The sequence below is a fragment of the Triturus cristatus genome, chromosome 6 (assembly GCF_964204655.1).
Source record: "Triturus cristatus chromosome 6, aTriCri1.1, whole genome shotgun sequence".
Lineage (NCBI taxonomy): Eukaryota > Metazoa > Chordata > Amphibia > Caudata > Salamandridae > Triturus > Triturus cristatus.
Window position 1 is genome coordinate 861484156 of NC_140589.1, and position 19076 is coordinate 861503231.

General features: G+C 43.1%; 1 protein-coding gene across 1 annotated transcript in view; it reads right to left on the bottom strand.

Moving 5' to 3' along the window:
* Positions 1–19076, bottom strand: part of LOC146817972 (ribosomal protein S6 kinase alpha-2) — a 1223136-nt gene that overhangs the window by 25031 nt on the left and 1179029 nt on the right. Inside the window, exons 18-19 of the mRNA XM_085611448.1 lie at positions 12524–12600; positions 6931–7048 (exon numbers count right to left, since the gene is read on the bottom strand). Coding sequence (XP_085467574.1) covers positions 6931–7048; positions 12524–12600 — 195 coding nt within the window. The remainder of the gene's footprint in view (positions 1–6930; positions 7049–12523; positions 12601–19076) is intronic.

Sequence of the window (19076 nt, forward strand, 5' to 3'; positions counted from 1 at the left end):
CCGATTCATTAATGTGGGAAGAGGGTGCGTGCCCACCCTCCTCAAGATGTATTTTGCCCCATGACTCCATTCCCTGGAGCCAGATTCATGAAATATGGGGAGAGGGACTCGCTTCCCCCCTCCCTGAGCCATATTTGGAACCCCAGAACTCTATCACCTGGGGCCCACTGCATTTTTTAAGGGCCCCTCTCCCCAAGCCTTTAGAAGGTCCTGGGGAACCAATCACCCAGGTCCGCTACTATACTTTAAAGGGAGGGGGCCACACGACCCCGCTCCCCGAGGCTTCATTGGCTCCAGGGAGCCCATCCTCCACTTGCTCTGTCCTGGGGAGCTGACCCACGGGACACATCAGTTTCCCTATCTGCACCAGTGCAGGCAGGAAAACTTGTGCTTACTCTTGCCTGGAGATGGTGTTTTTTAAACTCCTGCCAAACAGGAGCAATCACGAAGTCTTCCCCCAGCTGGTGGGTTCTTTAAAAATACTCATGACAGCTGGGAGCAGACTTTTGATCTATTTCCCTGCCCACAATGATGCAGGCAGGGAAACAGATCAAGATATGACTCCCACCCAGTGGAGCAGCATAAGAAGCTGCTCACTAGGGGCTGGAGCAATGCAGGATGAGGGAGCCAGCTAGGTACCATGCTCTCTGATAAAGATGGCCTTTATGAAATTGTAGTGATTATACAGGATGTCCTAGGATGGCTTCTATTTTTTATGTGATGAATTCTGTTTTATCTTGTATTTTACATTTTTTTTTTGTTAATGTGATTTTCCTGTTATGGATACTTGATTATCCAAATAAAGATGGCTTGACTGCCTGACTGAAGGTTTAGAGAGCATGTGTTATGTGCAACATTGACTCTATACCATACACTTCACGGGTAGCCTAGTTCACATTAAGAATCAACAACAGATATATGGGAAACCCTCATTGCACATAGTGTTCAATATGTATACAACTATACAGAGAAAGCCAAGTTAGTCAAGATGCTCAACATCTGTTCCAAAATGAATGCCTTACTACAATCAGCTTTTATCTGTATCAAACCCCTCACAGTCATCAAACCTACATTGAGAAATTAAGTTGATATTAGTAGAAAAGTGTGTACTGCAAACAGTGTTTACTCTATGGAGAGACTTTACTTTGTACCACACTGTTTGCAGACAGTGTACCTCTCATGAGAAATACACCACAGAGTATTGAAAAGTATCTACTAAGAACAGTGTAAACCATATGGAACACTTGTCAAAAAAGACACTATTCGCTTAAAATAGCCAGTCTCAAGGTTCTAAATATATGTTACTATCTATCGCCTTCAGACTGTGGGGAAAACTTTCAGATAGCCACTCTTCTGAAGCAAAACAAGCACATGTACATAGGTTATTACCTGGTGCACTTGTTATGTAGAAAATATCATACTGTGACGATTCTGTCTAATAACTCAAGGCTGCTTACCATAGTTAGGGGAATATTTAGCAGCTGCTTGTGCCGCTGTTTCGTCACTTTTTGTGACACAACAGCGGCACAAATGACCAAATCATGTTTATGGCTTTGAATGGCCTCATAGATGTGGAGTAAGCCAATGCAGAACAAGTTGTTGTATTGACTTACTCTGCACTCGAGGGGCGTTCCATGAGCATTGTGGTGGGTGTTCCCACACCACACCCATCAATTTTTATGCATCTCCAGATTTACAAGTCCATGTAAACCTGGGGATGCGCCAAAACCTTATGCCTTTTCAGGGGAGGTGTAATGAAGGGAATTATGTTTATTTGTCCTTGTTTTTTCCTCTTTCTATATGTGTTGCAGAAAAAGCCTATCAGAATTGTTTTTGTGCAGGAAGGTGCCCCTTCTTGCACATAAACAATCCTGCATGCAATGCAGGCACCTTGGCACCATGGTGCCAGGGTGCCTGCATTGTCGCTAGGCCAACAAAATGGCACCATTGCAGGGGGAAAGGACATAAATGCACCATATGCCATAGATATGTTGCATTCCTTCCATTTCACTTTGATGCAGGGCAGGGCAGCAAGTTACTGCGATGCCCTGCGACAAATCCCCATAAATATGCCCTTTAGTATGTAGTACATAAACCTGTGTGGAACATGCTGAACACTAGTCGTCATCTGTAACTGGCACACAAGCACATGTAATAGCTTCTCAATTACCCCTTAGTAGTAGCCAATAACCCCATTGTAGTGCTTGACTCTGTCAGGGTAGCAAAGCAGAGCAGTCCAAGGCCTACTCAGAGGATGTGATGTGGGCTAGTAATCACCACTTCCTCGCACCCAATAACAATACTCAATAAATGACTGTCCAGTCACTGCTTTTTCTTTAGGAAAGGAAAGGTACATTTATTACCCACACACTGCTAAATATAGAGCATTTATTCACAAATAGACACATAAGGCAGATTCAAAATACCTTAGATGACATTATGAAATTACATTTGACCCCTAAAGCCTCATGGCCCCCAAAATTGCAATAACCCCCTCCTATACCAGATAGCACAAGCCAATATAGGGGGGTTCTCCAAATAAACAAGCCTATTGGCTTTACCAGGAAGCACCATAACATATAATACAAATGAGCCACATGCTAAAATTTCATATAATCAATAATAACCATGTGTAAATACAGCAATCATTGTTAATAAAATATTTAGTATTGCTCAACAATCAGCAATATAAATTGTTAATAAAGCCTTATAATGAACAATTACAGTGTTTCTGTCTTCTTTATACACTATCAGAACACATAAAATGCAGCCAAAGAACCAGCCCCTAAAAGGCACTACACTCCTAGCTGTAGATCAAAAGCTCAAGCATTGGAAGTGCTTGAAATAATGATGAAATTCCAGGGGGTGTCATAATTGCTTGTTGCCTGCAAACATAGGGTCAGTTTAAAAAGTTCTGGTAGGAGGGGGCTGATGCACTCCTTTAAATTTTAAATAAATATTTCACTTGTACTTTTAGCACTAAACATGTGTACTGCTTCCCTCATATCAACCGATACAGTTTAGATAAATATACCACATGTGCTCTAGACATAGAGTCTTTGGGATTAGGTTGAGTGGTTGTTCTCAATAATGCAAGGTCTATTTTAGGAAACACTGATGGAAATAGTGTACAACCTTGCTGTGTAACAAATGTCTATGTGACCCTACAAGGAAAGTATATTCAACTGTTTGATAATATTTGTGATTTTTCTCAAAACCTCATTGAAATAACTGCTAGTGATTATGATTTATATAGGGTATTGACTTTCAAAGACTGTAAACGTATATTAATATATAAAAATACTTTTATTAAAATCCCAGCACTGAGATGCCTTTTACTATTTTCTCTTGTGTTAATTTTTTTTTTTTACTTTGCTTGATTTCATTGATGGGATCTTTTTGACCAATCTTGCTATGTATTTTTTAAAGATTTTCTAAAACATTCCTTCTGGAGTTTTTGTGTTGTTTGCATTACCTACCCATCTACTGAGGGGAAATTGGGTTACCCTTTGGTGTGTTAAAGTGGTTTGTAAGACAATCTCCTTCGGACTCATTTTATGAGCCAGCAATATTTTCTTTTCTTCCAGAGCTAGTTTTCTCTCCTCCAAGGCTCTCTGTGTTTCAGACTTTTTCTCCTCTCTCCAAGGCCTTCTCTACAGTGGATTCTGCTTTCCTTTCCTTCTTGGCCAGAGTGGTCAGTCGCAGCATCAGCTCTCTTCAGTCTTCCTGACCTCCAACTTCTCAAGGGACAGGTAGTGGGAGGAAATACTGCTTTCTGCTTGGATCCAGCCAAGAAACTCACTCATGTTGTCCCTCCTCTCTCCCCTGGGGCCATGGTTAGGAGGGGTCTCTCCCTCTTCTTCTATTTCATCCTCCCCTTCCACATCATCCTCTTGCTCCTGTGCTGTAGACTACAGTCCACTGGCCTCGTTCCAGGATCTGAGTACAACCTACAACTTCAGTTTCTTGAAGCCTATGGCTACCTGTAGCCCCTAATCCTGCACAACTTTTTCAGCTCCACCACAGTGTAGCTTTCCGTGTTCCTTAGGTTTCCGACCATGCTTTCCCAATCGCACAGGTGCAGAAATATGAGGCAGAAATTACATTTGCAATGGTAAACAAATGAAAAATCAGAGAATTTTTAAAGAAATTGATTATAATCAGCTTTTCACAAGGGATCTTTGGTTTTACACAAATCACTGAGTAATACTGTGCAAACACATGTACTGGATCCCACCACTGAACACCCATTTAAGAAGTTGGGCTATTAGTTGAGAGGAATGAGATCCCCGCTCAAGTAATACAAACAGTACTTGTCAGGGTGAACCATAAAAGTCACAAAATAAATGTGTACTTAAGCCCCTGGTAGCTTGTCACAAAAGCAGATAGGCTTAACTTAGAGTAGAGTAGAGGTGTAGAGTATTTATGCAGCCCTCAAAATGTAATAAAGTGAAAACGCAACACAACAAAACTTCCACACTGATTTACGAAATAGAGCAAAATTCAATAAATAAAATTACCCCACAATCACAGAAATCCAACAGGTAGAATGGGAGTTATGATTTTTTTAAGATTCAGGTGCAAGTGGCTCCAAAAAGCACATTCATGGTTATTTGGTCGTGCTGGACTTGGTCGAAGTCACAGTTGAGGCTGACCACAATGAAGCCTAAGCTGGACACAAGGACCAGATTCATCCTGGTGAAGAGTTTACCTTCTCAAAGTCAAGGTCCACATGAGCAGTCTCTGCTGGAGCTTAGTTTGATGGGGGAAGTGAGGAGATTGTTGTAGGAGTGAGGAGCAGGCTGCTGTGGCAGCTTCAAGTTGGTGGGGGATGCGGAAGGTCACTGTTTACTGCACAGAGCAGGTCACTGTCGAAGCTTCATGTTGGAAGGAGCCACGGTGATCGCTGATCGCTGATGCAAGAAACCAACTTGTGGCCACGAAGAGCCCCAAACTTCTGAATTTTTACCTGGAGCTAGGTTGTGATGTAGGAGTAAACTCTGATGTCAGCCAAGGATCCAGGACCTGAGGGGCACCTGTTCGGGCTCAGGACTAACTCCAGCAGAGGACAGCAGCAGGGCTCAGGCAGGTCCAGTTGGTGCTAGTCAACTGAGCAGCTGTATAGAAGACCTCTAATAGAAGCTTGTGGTGTCCCTGTAGATTAAACAGGAGGTCAACCAACTAACCCTTGGAGTCACTTCTGAGGATCCTGGGTTCAGGGCAAGCAGGTTCAGTCTTCCTTCTTCGGACAATGGGGCAACCATCCTCTTCTTCTTCTGAATCTTCCACAGGTCCAGGAGTGTTCTAATGAGAGGTTCTGATGGTGCTGTTCTTATACCCAGTGCCAGCCTGTGGATGGGGGATGCTCCTGCTCCCTTTGTCTATCCTTTCCATGTCCTGGCTTTGACTAAGGAAAAAGGCTGGGCATAGCCCTCAGGCTCCCATTAGAAGCTTACAACATTTGGTCATCCTGCTCAGGATATCAACACCCTGCCCCACGCCCAAGGCCATGTGGTCCCCATGTCTAGATGAGTGCAAACCACAGGACAGCCATTAACAGCCATACAACCCTGCACACTGGCAGAAAGACACATTTGCTTTAGGCAGAAAGATGGCATCTTTCTATAAGTGGCATTTTCAGAACAGTAACTTAAAATACAACTTTACCTTTAAAGAGGATTTTAAACTACAATTGAAATTAGTGGAAGAAGCATTTATCTTTCTGTTCCCAAACTGAAGTTATCACTTATTATGTGCAGTAAAGTAACCCAGTGTTAGTCTGTGGGAGAGCTAGCCTTGCTACAGTGAACAAAGACTTTAGCAGTTTTTCACTGTCAGGACCTGTATCATTTAAGTACACATGTCACACTTGTTAAATATCATGCACCCTGCCCTATGAGCCATTAGGACCTACCTCAGGGGTGACATTAGTATTAACAAGGAAGGTGTAGGCCTGGCAAAAAAGTTTATTTGGCCAGGTTAAAAAAACTGAAATACTTGCTACGATGGCAAGCCTGTATTATAGGGATGTCCTAGTGACTGGCACAATGAGTGCTCCATCCCACTAGAAGCATTTAATTTACAGGGCCTGGGTACATGTAGTACCATGTACTAGAGACTTATTAGTAAGCCAAATATACCAATTAGGTGCATACCAATTTTACCAGGTTTACAAGGGAGAGCACAAGCGCTTTATCACTGATTAGCAAGAGTAAAGTGTGCAGAGCCATAAAGCCAACAGAAATGGGTTCTATGAGAGGAAGGTAAAAATCTGGGGTGACCCTGTAGAGAGGGCCAGGTCAAATGCATCATAGAACATTATAGTACAGCAATTGCTAACAAAGAGCAGTAGTTATACGAGTAGAAATGTGAAATTCCTACTACTGGGCATGGAGCCAGGTTTTACTGGCTTAATGAGAAGAGGAGAAGAGGGCCTTTTGTCTAGTAAATGGGAATTGTGTTAGGCTTGTTAGAAGTTAGCACAAGGTCTGGGGCCAAAACGTAATGAGGGGATGAATGGATGCGTCTTCAATTTTGGTCAAGTGCAATCATCAGTACCTGTATTAGGCGTCTAGTGCTGCCTAATTATCTGGTCACACACTCTGCCTCTTTATTAATGAAGATAGGAGCCTAGCTTGAAAAATACAAATCTAATATTAAATGTTCCTGTGAGAGAGCTGGTTTCTGGAAAGTGAAGGCGTTGTGGTAAAATGCCCCCTTTGTCCTTGGCCTCCACCAGTGTGGAGCTGGTTTGACCATGTTTGTCAGGGTTGATTTTAGTTTCCAGGCTGGCTCTGATTGGAGCTCTGGATTACATGCAGAGCCTCTCAAAGTGGGGCATCATTTGGTGCAGATTATGTTCTGTAATATGTGGAGTGTTCAACTGTGTAAAAGCACATTATTTCAAGCCAAGATTAATAATCCACCAACCTTTCCAGCTTCAGACACGGAATCCCAGTTTCCTCCTGCCAGTGCATACTTCCCACTGCCAATTCGGGCCAGGATCTCCTCAGGGGTATCATCGGGCCCATTTGCAAATGGTGTGAACCTGTGAAATTAAATACGAATATGTGCTATTAAATGAATGTCATAAATATATTCACATCACCTTCAAAAACGCAGAAACGTAACTTGTCCACACAAATACACTCATTGTTATTTTGTGAATGCTGACGAACATGTCAAATATGCTCTTTTTCAAGAATTGTTTTAGTGACTGAAAGCGGAAGATCTGGAATGTATTAAAGAATATAGCAGATCCTCACCCCCCAAAAAACAAACATAGAGTGCAGCTAGAGTGCAGCTTGGATTGTGCTTCTTTGTTCTCACTCAGTCGGAGGGATTAAATGTAGGGCTCTTGTTTTTATGGCATGCGTTTTTTCGACATTTTCCTCTGTATTTATATATTTTTTTGTCCTCTTTAGCTGTTTAAAGCTGTATTCTGAGACCTTCACCCTCTCAACTGTTGGCCAGGCAGCTATGACTGACAGCATTGAAAAGCACTCAAAAAGACATTATATTTCCATATTTAAAAATAAATACGGAGTAATAGATGGCTGCCCACCTGAATTTATCTGTAGCACGCAATAAAAATGGAAACCTGGGAGATTTACTTATAGTCTACTCACAGGGTTTGATGCACAGGAGGAGAACTACTGGCCGATTATCCTCACACTCCTCTCTTAGAGCCCAACTCAATCTTCAAATCGACGTGGATTTTAGGAGCAAAAGCAGCAATATGTGCTGGAAATACCACATCATGAGTTGCTATCATCATAAATGTAAGGTTATTGGTGAGCAACATGTCTTTGGAAGGGAGTGGCCCTGCAAAATGTAATGGACACATCCATAGGCTGTTGGGCATTCCCAAACATTTTGCAGGCGTTTCCCACCCTACAAACGCAATATGAAACGACTTTGTTAACGGCAGCAGTAAATGCCTTCCAAAGGGCATAAAGGGAGGGGACGACCCCATATATAATGAGTGAGTTAAGGTAAGAATTTCCTTACAGTGAAGCGTTTTCCCAGTGAAGTACTACCCTCTGTAAAACCACATATCTGCATGGTGTAATCGCACAGATATTTCTTGTCATTGGAAGGTCCACCCGAATAAATCGTGTCCCATTCCATTGTATGTCTAATGTGCAGATCAGTATGTAGGACCCATATTTGCAGTAATGCTAACTTTTATTATTTTGAAGGAAATTCGTTACAATACATGCTTCTTGCACTAAATTGATCATATTTTATATTGCTGGGATAGAATATCACTGCCAAAATGTCTGGACACATGGATAGAGAGAATGTGGTCCAGCTAACAGCATTAGGAAGTGCTGCTCCTGTTAAAGGAATTGTGGCAATTAGCAACCAAGACTTGACTGTCTCCTTTGAAGGACAGCCAAAGCTGATTCTCATGTGATTGATAACTCTCTGTAATGGGAAAGACGAGCTAAGAAATGGAGTGTGTTCATAGTAGCTTCCAAACAAGTAATTGCAGATAGACAAAAACCTTTTATTTCCAATTATTCACAGTTCAGTAATGATGTATGAAATGTGTTTGGACTCATAAATCTTGAGGTGTGCAAAATTGCAGGCACTGAAGGAGTCTAAACCACATTTACAATGTTGGTGTATAACATGGTATAAGGGCCGGAGCTTCCGACTTAGGCGCTGGGGAACCAGGTTTGAGTCTTGGCGTCAGCTCGACATCCTGTGATTCTGGTGCACAACACTCAGGGCCTCATTTACAAAGAATTGGTGTAGAGCAGCACTCAAGTCATTTTGCTGCGCTGTCCTACTCCAATTCGAAAGGGGTGGAATGCACTGTATTTGCAGCTTTCACCCAGCGTGGGCGCACAATTTGCAGCCGAGCGGCAATGCAGACACCCTTGCACCATGGTGCAAGAGTGTCTATGTTGTTGGCATAATTGTTTTGGTGCAGGAAGGGGCACTTTCCTCGTTCTATGAGTGCTGCAGAATGCAGCACACGTGGAAAGAGGAAAAAACAAGGAGAAATGTAAACATTTCTCCTCATTACACCAGGTGGGTTACATTTTTGGTGCTGCCCCAGGTTTGTGATGTTGTAAATCTGGGGCAGTGTCAAAATCCAAGGGTATTGATTGGGAACACCCACAGCAATGCCCATGGACCGCCTCCTTGATGTAGAGCAAGGCAAGGCAGTGCACTGCTCGATATCTGTGAGGCCATGCAAAGCCATGCAGGGGGGCTTGCGTCGCCTCATAGATATGATTGAGAGGCCTGCGCTCGCGGATTGTCACAAAAAGTGATGCTCTGACTGCACAGGCCTCTTGTAAATGAGGGCCTTAATCTCCTTAGCCTTCAAAAAAATTGTTTAATGTAATTGCGAATGTAAAGCGTTCCAGTAACTTCAGGTCTAGTTCCCGCTAAATAAAACTACAGAAAGAAAAGAGCATTAAAGAGACTTTAAGACTCACAAACTTAAGTAACTGCTTCCTTACAACTAGGACGGATATGAGTCAATGTTTTGCAACCGTTACTTGGCCACACATCATTACTGGGATGCTGACACCTAATAGCAATATGCAATTCCAAAGTGGGATATGTTCATGAAACACGACTTCCACCCTGTGAATGCAAGCTGCAGGTACAGGTTGGTGGGCAATGAGTGGTCCGAGGACCGCTCCATGCTCCCCATGTCTCTCCACATCAGATTATTTTTTAATAATGTGGCACCTGTCCCTTCACCGGACAGGGATGAAGTGTCAGCATTTTGTGAATGCAAAACAGGGATGGAGGTTTAGTTTTCCTCGGAGGAAATCATCACTGCATACCTAGCCTTTGGAACAATTCAGAGAGGAATCCAGCCTCATTAAAAATGTAGATAGGAATTAGGTAGGAATTGTGCAAATCCTTCTCAATTGCCATTCGTTTTGTGCGTGGAGAAGTGTGGCTCAATGGTTAGAGCAGCAGACCCTGATGCAGAGGTCTGGCCTGGGACCAGGGTTCAATTCCCGCCTTGGCGGGTCTTGGGCTCAATTTCCTCGGACCTGTTAATTCTCGCCTTGGTGCCTATTCTAATCATGGGTCCAACTCTGGGCAATAGCTTGCTTAATCTCCACAACGGCCCCAACAGCGCTGGGATGCTTGGGTGTGCCCAGGAGTGGATATTTCACAGGGAAAAGCCAGGAAGGGTTCCACAGCGGTATGAGTACAGTGCCAGGACACCCTAGGGGTAACAGTGCGCTATACAAGTACAACACGTTTACATTTACAGTGGTACATATTCTACCAGGGTTGTCACAAGGCGAGGGAAGCCAAGGCCCCACGCATTTTGGTGTATCCTGCTTTCGAATATATTGAATCAATAAAAAAGCAGGCATCACGTGTGCGTTTATTGTGCAACTAAAGTGACAACGCCACAAAGTAGCTCCAAATACTGGCCCTACTGGCACTTTTGAACCGCCAGAACATTACTTTTTTGATGTTCTGGTGGCGTAATGCGCCACTGACATATTTATAAGGCCACGTAAAGCCATGTTACGTGGCTTTTCATGGCCTTGTAAATATGTACCCATTTCACGCAGAAAACTGTGTGAAAGGGGAGTCCCATGGGTGTTGCTGGGGGCGTTCCCAGCAACATCCATGGCTTTTTGACACTGCCCCAGATTTACGAGAAATCGGAAGTCTGAGGCAGCGCCAAAAATGTACACCTCTCCAAGGGAGGCGTAAAAGAGGCACAATGAGGAGGAAGATCTTTATTTCTCCTCGTTTTACCTCTTTCTATGTGTGCTGCCAAAGAAATAGGTAAAAGCCTCTAGTGATTGTTATTGTGCAGGAAGGTTCTCTTCGTGCACAAAAATGATCATGCCTGCATTAGCACAGGGCAGCCCATTGTGAGCCAGCATTGGGGAAAAGGACAGGAATGCGCCGTATCTATTAGATTATTCCTGCCCTTTTCTTTGGCCGTAGGGCAGCGCAGCAGCAAGGCCTGCTGCGCTGCCCTATTGCAACAAACACATAAATGAGTCCAACTATCTTCTATTCACAGTTAATGATTTGCTGTCATTATGATGATGTGTAATGATAAACTTGAGTGGGACCTGCACATTTCTTGCCAGGAGCCCCACAGAAGCTTCTAACAAGTCTGGCTGTTGCAATGCAAAATGAATCCGGGCGCACAAAACATCTGTGCAAAATTAGCGGCTGATTTGCGATCCAATCTATATTGGACCCCATTTTCTGCCCTTACTGTTATAAAGAGAAAGCTCAGAATTAGCTATAAACTTTGACATTTTAGTAAAAAAATTGTGAATGCCGAAAACATACCCAAACCTTCAGTAGTAGGTAATATCTGCGGTCAGAGTAATTACAGAAAGTAAATTAGTGTTATCTTGCGTTGTATACAGTGATGGGGTCCGTTGAGGGACTTCCTTAAGGGGCTCCTTCTTACCAGTTTGCTATTTGGAAGCCATGGATGATCAATAACAAAATGTCAAGTTATTAGAAAAAGAAAGAAAACTAGGGCCTAAATGTCCTAGACAAAGTAAGCACTACTTAAGACACTCAACATTGAGTGTATCACATATTATGATACCAATGTTAAAAACAATTAATCAATCTTTAGTGGTTAATCATCATAAACACAAATTAAATTCTATAAATCCAAAAGTCCAAAAAGAAACTGCAGTTCCATTCAATGTTGTCCAGTGCTTCTTTTTTCTGAAGCGGAATTCATAAATGATGAGAAACTTCAAAAATATAATATGATATCTTCACAATCATGGAGAAAACCAATCCCATTCTCCATGATTGTGAAGATATCATATTATATTTTTGAAGTTTCTCATCATTTATGAATTCCGCTTCAGAATAAAGAAGCACTGGATAACATTGAATGGAACTGCAGCTTCTTTTTGGACTTTTGGATTTATAGAATTTAATTTGTGTTTATGATGATTAACCACTAAAGATTGATTAATTGTGTTTAACATTGGCATCATAATATGTGATACACTCAATGTTGAGTGTCTTAGGAAGTGCTTACTTTGTCTAGGACATTTAGGCCCTAGTTTTCTTTCTCTTTCAGAACCGGTGCCAGGGTGGAACCACCTCAAAGAGAGCACACCAACAGTGATTATTGTTTGAGTACTGTGTTTATTTGATTAGTATTGAACTTGAGTGCACCACAGCTGTTATGCTACACAAAGTTATTAGAAAAGACATCATGCACAATTTGACCACTAGTGACATCACAATGTTAACCTCCTGTTCCACACTTTGCCTCTTGACAGCCCTCTATTGGCTGCCATGAGGCCATGGTAAGAAAAAGGAGTAGGGAATGTAGAAAGTGAGAAGGGTTCCAGAGCACTGTTTACTTTGTATTCCTGTCATGGCTTTCATAGCCATTGACACTAGGGCAAGCAAGAGCAATGCTAGCGATACCTAAGGGCAAGCAAGGTAGACAGCAGCTACCCCAGGCCACCCCTGACTGACGTCATTGTTCTATGCCTCTCAGGTGGCCCTGTTGATGTTGAGCCCTTACCCTGCCAGCATTGTGTACAACAGGATACCCAGGCTCCAGATATCACACGCTGCGTCATAACCTTGCCGCTTCAGGACCTGTGTGAAACGCAGAAAAATACACAACAGTTAATATTTCGATTTGCCCCACACATAAGCCAAAGTGTAGTAAGCAGAAGCCACTATAAGACTTTAGTAACATAAAAATTAGAAAACATGGGGACATATTATCTAGAAACGGCGTGAAAATTATCGACGCTTTAGGGGCAGAAAACTGCCTCTAAAGCGACGATAATGGGCTTGATAAAATACCGAAGAGAATTCCCATAGAAGCCCATGTTCTGGTGTCAACATTGGCTTCTATTGGAATTCTCTGCGGCATATTATGAATCCCATTATCGCTGCTTTAGCGGCAGCTTTCTGCCACTAAAGCGGCGATAATTCTAACGCCGTGCTTGATAAAATGCCCCATGTTCCTTTGTTACTACACCAAAGAGAAGCTCAGGTCTGCACCATGCTAATCAGACACTCAGAGAAAACAGAGGGGCATATTATCAAGGAGGGAGTTGAAATTATCCCCGGTTTAGCAGCAGAAAACTGCTGCTAAAGCGGCGATAATGGGCTTGATAATATGCCGCAGAGAATTCCAATAGAAGCCCAGGTTCACACCAGAACATGGACTTCTATTGGAATTCTCAAGGGCTGTCCTTGATAATATGCCCCAGAGTTTTTAATCCTTATATTTAGTATCCCAAAAGCAGGAACACTTCTATACAAATCACGTCACTCTGGATAGTCTTTCAGACACCCATGTTTGTATATCAGTTATATTCATGAGAACTGTCATGATTTCCAGGTCTGTGTATAACTAGCTACTGAGTCCAGGCTTCTAATTTCATTATGGGACTTGTAGTCCTGCTGATCCCATCATACATTTAGAACTGGCAGGAAAAATTCAGGAAGCTAGTCCCTTATTGTCCTTTGAACGTTTGTTATGACTCAGCTTTTAGAGCCTAAAACTGAACAGTGACTTTAATGAATTGAACAACATATTAAAGAGAACTGGTATATTTTGGGGGCATCCGCGGCTTGTGCAGGTAAGAGTGGTGTACCGCTTGAGCTGGGTAGGGGGATTTCGACAGACGATGACGCGGGAAAATGAATTATTTATTTAATTTTCCCCGTGTGGTAGTATGTCGAATCCCCCCCCAAACCAGCCCCACTGCCCCGCCACTCTTACCTGCATGGGTGGCGGCTGTTTGGGGGTATTATAACTGTCCGGACTGAGCTGTGTATTCTAACACTCCTTTCTTGTTACTCGTGCACTCTCTATATTTGGATGCGCTCAAAGCACTGAGTTAGGCTTGTTTCTCGTAGGCCCGAACATATTTTAGGTGCAATGACAATGTTAAACTGGGTTATTTGTATATCGACACTTTTCTATCTACTGAATGAAAGATATTGACATGTAAATGATACCCTTCCAGGCTTGTAATGGTGCAGAAAGGATGGGGCTCAGCTGTAATGGAACACTGTCATTTAAAAGTGTATACCCTGTGTCAACCTTGAGAAAGGTAAGGGGTAGGATTTTTTCAATGGTGTGGCTCTTCTCTATGTCAATACAAAATGTGCAAGTACATCAGATATCATGTCAGGATATGATTGTAGAGAAGTGTAGTACGACTGTGGGCCATGTCCAGGACTGCCACTATGACTGATCCTAGGATTCTGGGGGGTACATTGTATCCGTCAATTATTGAGCCGGGCCAAGTCTGAATGAATGCAGGGCCCTGAGGTGAGTGATTTGATGTCTGCCAGCATGGAGTGTCTACCTGACCAAGATGTGTGTGTCTACCAGAGGTTTCAAGTCAGTTCAGTTTCACATTGCTGCTGCATAGAGCCCCTGCAGGCATGATTTTAGCATGGCAGCCCGTGAGATTGTTGCACTACCATATTCTGCCATGGGATCTGGTGAACCAGACTAGGGAGGGATCTCTCCTGCAGGAGTGAGAGAACATTTGTGGACCCCAGGGCTGGACAGCTTAGCACAAGGCAATTGTCAAACGTCTGAGGCTGTATTATCAAAGGTGCCAACGGGCTCAACTAGTGTGTGCACTCGCTGTCTGCACCTCTGGGGCACTTTCATACTATGGATAGGGCCCAAACACTTGAGCTGCACCTTCTGTGTTACAGGTTTCAAAAGGGTTTCCCCTCATTTGCATTTGGGTGTAGCCATATGCAAATGAGGAAACACTTTACCTTTACACCTGTGTTATATCACAGACAAGGGCGCAACGGCAAAGGGGGCACACTGATTGTACATCACATAGAGGTGTCGAACAGTGATTGTAACCCCAAGGGAAGGAGGAGAAAAGGGTCCTATGGAATCACCTCAACAGATTCTCCTGGAACAGAGAGCAGGTAATCACAGTACCCACCTGAAGGGGGTACTCTGTCCCCTTACAAATGCATGCTGACTTGCCACCTGCATAGTGAAAGGTGCTCAAGTGGCTTCAAACAACTGGTCCACCTTTCACTAAGGCTCTGCCCCCATGGACTGCGTGAGCTTGCAGCTGCACTGGAGAAGTGGACATATTCTCTGCTCCTCCAACTACCCACAATGGTCAAGGAGACAGAAAGACGAGGACAGTTTGGATGGAGTCCCACTAATACTAGAGGCACTAAGTAGGGAACACACTGCAGGTCGCCACTTAATGTAGCTAATTAATTCAGCGGGCAAAATAGGGAAAGAATTGCTACCCAAGTCCTTTGTCTAAGGCAGTGGTACTCAAAATACGGACCGCGGGCCACCAGTGTGGCCCAGCAAACCTTTCCTACTGGCCCGCGATCTTCTGGGACCACTGATAAACCAAGAAAGAAAACTGCTCCATTTCCATTGTTGGCTTTTTCTGGTAGCCCAGCAACACATTTATGTTATTCTAGGCTTTGTTTCTGCTGTCAGTTCAGCATGTTTTATGAGCAGGATTGCCCGCTCTCATTGAACAAGCATAAATGAATGTAGAAACAAAGCCTAGAATTAAAGAAAACAAAAAACAATGTTTCAAAGGAACTTTTTATGTGCACTTCTGGTTATGGTTTTTTTTTTACAGCCATTGTAGCTTGTACTTTCAGCAAGGCAGCCCAGCTCATTGGTGAAAGCTTAGATGAGAGAACTGTGAAAGTGCTTCTAAATTATGGGAAATGTGGCCGTGAGTACAATGGAAGAGTAAGTGAGTGGGGGAGGGGTGGTAGGGAATTAAAAAGAACACATTACTCTGTAACTATTATGTTGATCTTTTAACGTACGGGTACCTGAATATAAAATATAATGCAAACACCCTAAATGAAACAAGCATTTGCAATGAAATCGGTTCTGCATTTGTGAAAGTTAGAGCTACTGGCATTGTAAATGACAATGTTTTTCAATTATGTTTTTTTGTTTGCAGTGGACTGATTATTTAATGAAAAAAGTACACGCTCTACCATATTATAAGTTTTCACAGCAACTGTACAGTACAGCTCTGGCTATGTTAATGTAAACTAAAGTGGGCAAAGTGCACATATCGCTGAGTAGAAAAGATGTTTTTATAATTTTACAATTATATGGATAGAATACATACAACGTTGAGTATTTCAGTGTGTGAATGAACTCTTCATGATGGTAACTTGATGCTACTCTGTGATGGTATCAGGAGTAATTTATATGTGGATTTTGTGTGTCAAATGTGAATTATTCATAGGTTATAGCAGTATTTACATTATTAAGTAGATTTATACAAAGTTCTTAATAAGATGGAGTATCCAGAGACGAAATCTCTGGTGAATTGTCACGTAAAACTGCTGCATATGGTAGGGCATCTGATGGGATGTGAGGGAGTAGAACAGTGGGTAGTGCAAGACCTACAGACTTCCTATGAAAACGAAAATAGATGATGCTGACTTATAAAAATATGATTGGGGCATATCATCAAAGCCATGCGATAATTATCGCTCAGAGCTCTTAGTGCGAGGATAATTATCACCGGCCAACTCTGAATTTTATCGCGGAGATAGCGTGCTATCAGCAACGCTTATCTCCAAAGCAATAAAATTCACAGCGCAAGCTGGCAATAGTGCGATTATCGCTGGAAATGTAGTGATAATCGCACAAAGTATGGCGAAAGCTTGCTGATGGGGCAAGGCATACTTAGCCATGATATCCACCTTACATAGGACATCATGGCTAAGGCAGTTTTCAAGCAGGCGTAAGGAAAGTAGCGATAACAGAGGTTCTCGCTACTTTGCTTGTCGCTCTGCAGGTTAGTGTGCCCATTGATAATTGGAGAAATGTCGCTTAGCAACATTTCTCCAGTTATGTCAGGGCAGAAACGCCCACTTTGCATATCATTAGAGATGTAAAGATGGGCGTTGGGGGAAAAGGTGATAATGCAAGGAATCACACGATAGCGTGACCTTGCTGATTAGGCGATAAAATTATCGCCGCTTTCCGTCCGAAAACGGACGCTAAAGCGGCGATAATTTTATCTCCGGGGCTTGATGATATGCCCCATGATTATTTTTTTAGGCTTTGCTTAAAGTCGCAAGAAAATGTTGAGGGTAGTAACGTGTGCTAAAATTGTGACATGTGAGGGCGATAACTAACTTACCACCAGAATTTGCCACAAAACCTTATACAGGAAAAGGGAGATGCCAGGAGTTAAAAAAAAAATTAATGTCCCAAGCCGCAGTGCATAAATGGGATAGCCAGTAAAGTTGAAAGTGAGTTTCAAGTGGGATAAGTATATATCTGACATGTTGATGCACAAGGTTCTTCCCTGCTATGGCATTCTGACTCTCTGGGAAGCTGGACCTCTCAGCCCCCTTCAGCCGATCCTCTTAGCATGGAGGTAAGTAAAATAACTTGAGGGTGGATATCGCTTATACAATGCCGAGAAGCCTGTATGTGCCTGACTTTGACGCTAAGAAAAGACTGCTGGGAATAAAGATATCCCTATTTTACTATTCTGAGATATCCCCATTTTTTATACTGAAGAATAGCTCTTTTATTGCCCGTCCAGTAAATCAAATCTCATGTGGTCCATGTTTAAAAATGATGTTTGTTTCCTTTCCCCCAGAATAATAACTGATCAGAAGGCTTGCCTGGACTATTTACATTTAGGCGTCAAATATTGGAGCCAAAGTTCCCTGGTGCACATCACATTGGCGGTGTCATTGCGTGTTATTTGTATAAAATAATAGGTAAGAATGTGCGTTTGCAGCTGTTTGACTGAGATATAACCCAAATCAGTGTCGTGTGCAGAGGCAAATCCCACTGGCGATGGCCTGGTGTTCCTTCCTTGCCTCGCACAAGAGGCAGCCTACGTGGTACAAATACAGTGTTGTGCGTCTGCTTTGCAGTAGCACTGGAGTTTAAATATCTCCTTTAATGCCCTGCTGGTTTATAATCACCTTTAGTTTAACTGAAATTTGGTCTTTCATAAAACCTCAGTGCTGTTAGATCTTCTTGCGGCACTAGCGTCTTGTGGCCGGTCTTCTCAGCACTAGAGGCGCACAGAGCAGGAGGCAGTGTATCTAATGTTTATCAAAGCCTCTGCTGCCTTTCAGAATCCTCATGCTGAAGCAGAAATGAAACCTTCTTGTCCAGCCTTGGCGCCAGCTTGAGGCTTAGGTTACTGCACTTGCCTTCACTGCATTGTGCACATCTCGGCATCTTGTGCAAGCAGATCAGTCGTTTAGCGGTGCTCATCTCATAGATCACTGCTGCGCAAACAAATGATGGACGGAATACATTCACCCCCAGTCAAGAGATCTGGGTTAAATCCATCGTTCTTTTGCTCACCATGCCACCCCAGTTTAGACCCAGCCATATGCAAATCAGTCTTGACCCTGTGCCTCATGGGAACAGTCCAGACCGAACTGCCAAGCCAGGTCCTCCCTGGACCAGAAACAAGCATCCTGGGGACCGGTTTCTGGGTATTACCCTTCATCAGCAAGGATAGCTTGAATTCAGTGGCACAGTAAGCAAGGGACCCACGTCTGGGCATACCTATCCCACTTAGGGTGAAAAGTGCTACGCAAACAAATGATGGACAGAATGCTGAATAAATCATACATTCACCCCCAGTCAAGAGATCTGGGTTAAATCCATTGTTCTTTTGCTCACCATGCCACCCCAGTTTAGACCCAGCCATTTGCAAATCAGTCTTGACCCTGTGCCTCATGGGAACAGTCCAGACCGAACTGCCAAGCCAGGTCCTCCCTGGACCAGAAAAAAGCATCCTGGGACCGATTTCTGAGTATTACTCTTCATCAGCCAGGCTAGCTTGAATCCAGTGGCACAGTGAGCAAGGGAGCCATGTCTGGGCATGCCCATCCCACTTAGGGTGAAAAGTGATACGCAAACAAATGATGGACGGAATGCTGAATAAATCATACATTCACTCCTAGGCAAGAGATCTGGGTTAAATCCATTGTTCTTTTGCTCACCATGCCACCTCAGTTTAGATCCAGCCATATGCAAATCAGTCTTGACCCTGTGCCTCATGGGAACAGTCCAGACCAAACTGCCAAGCCAG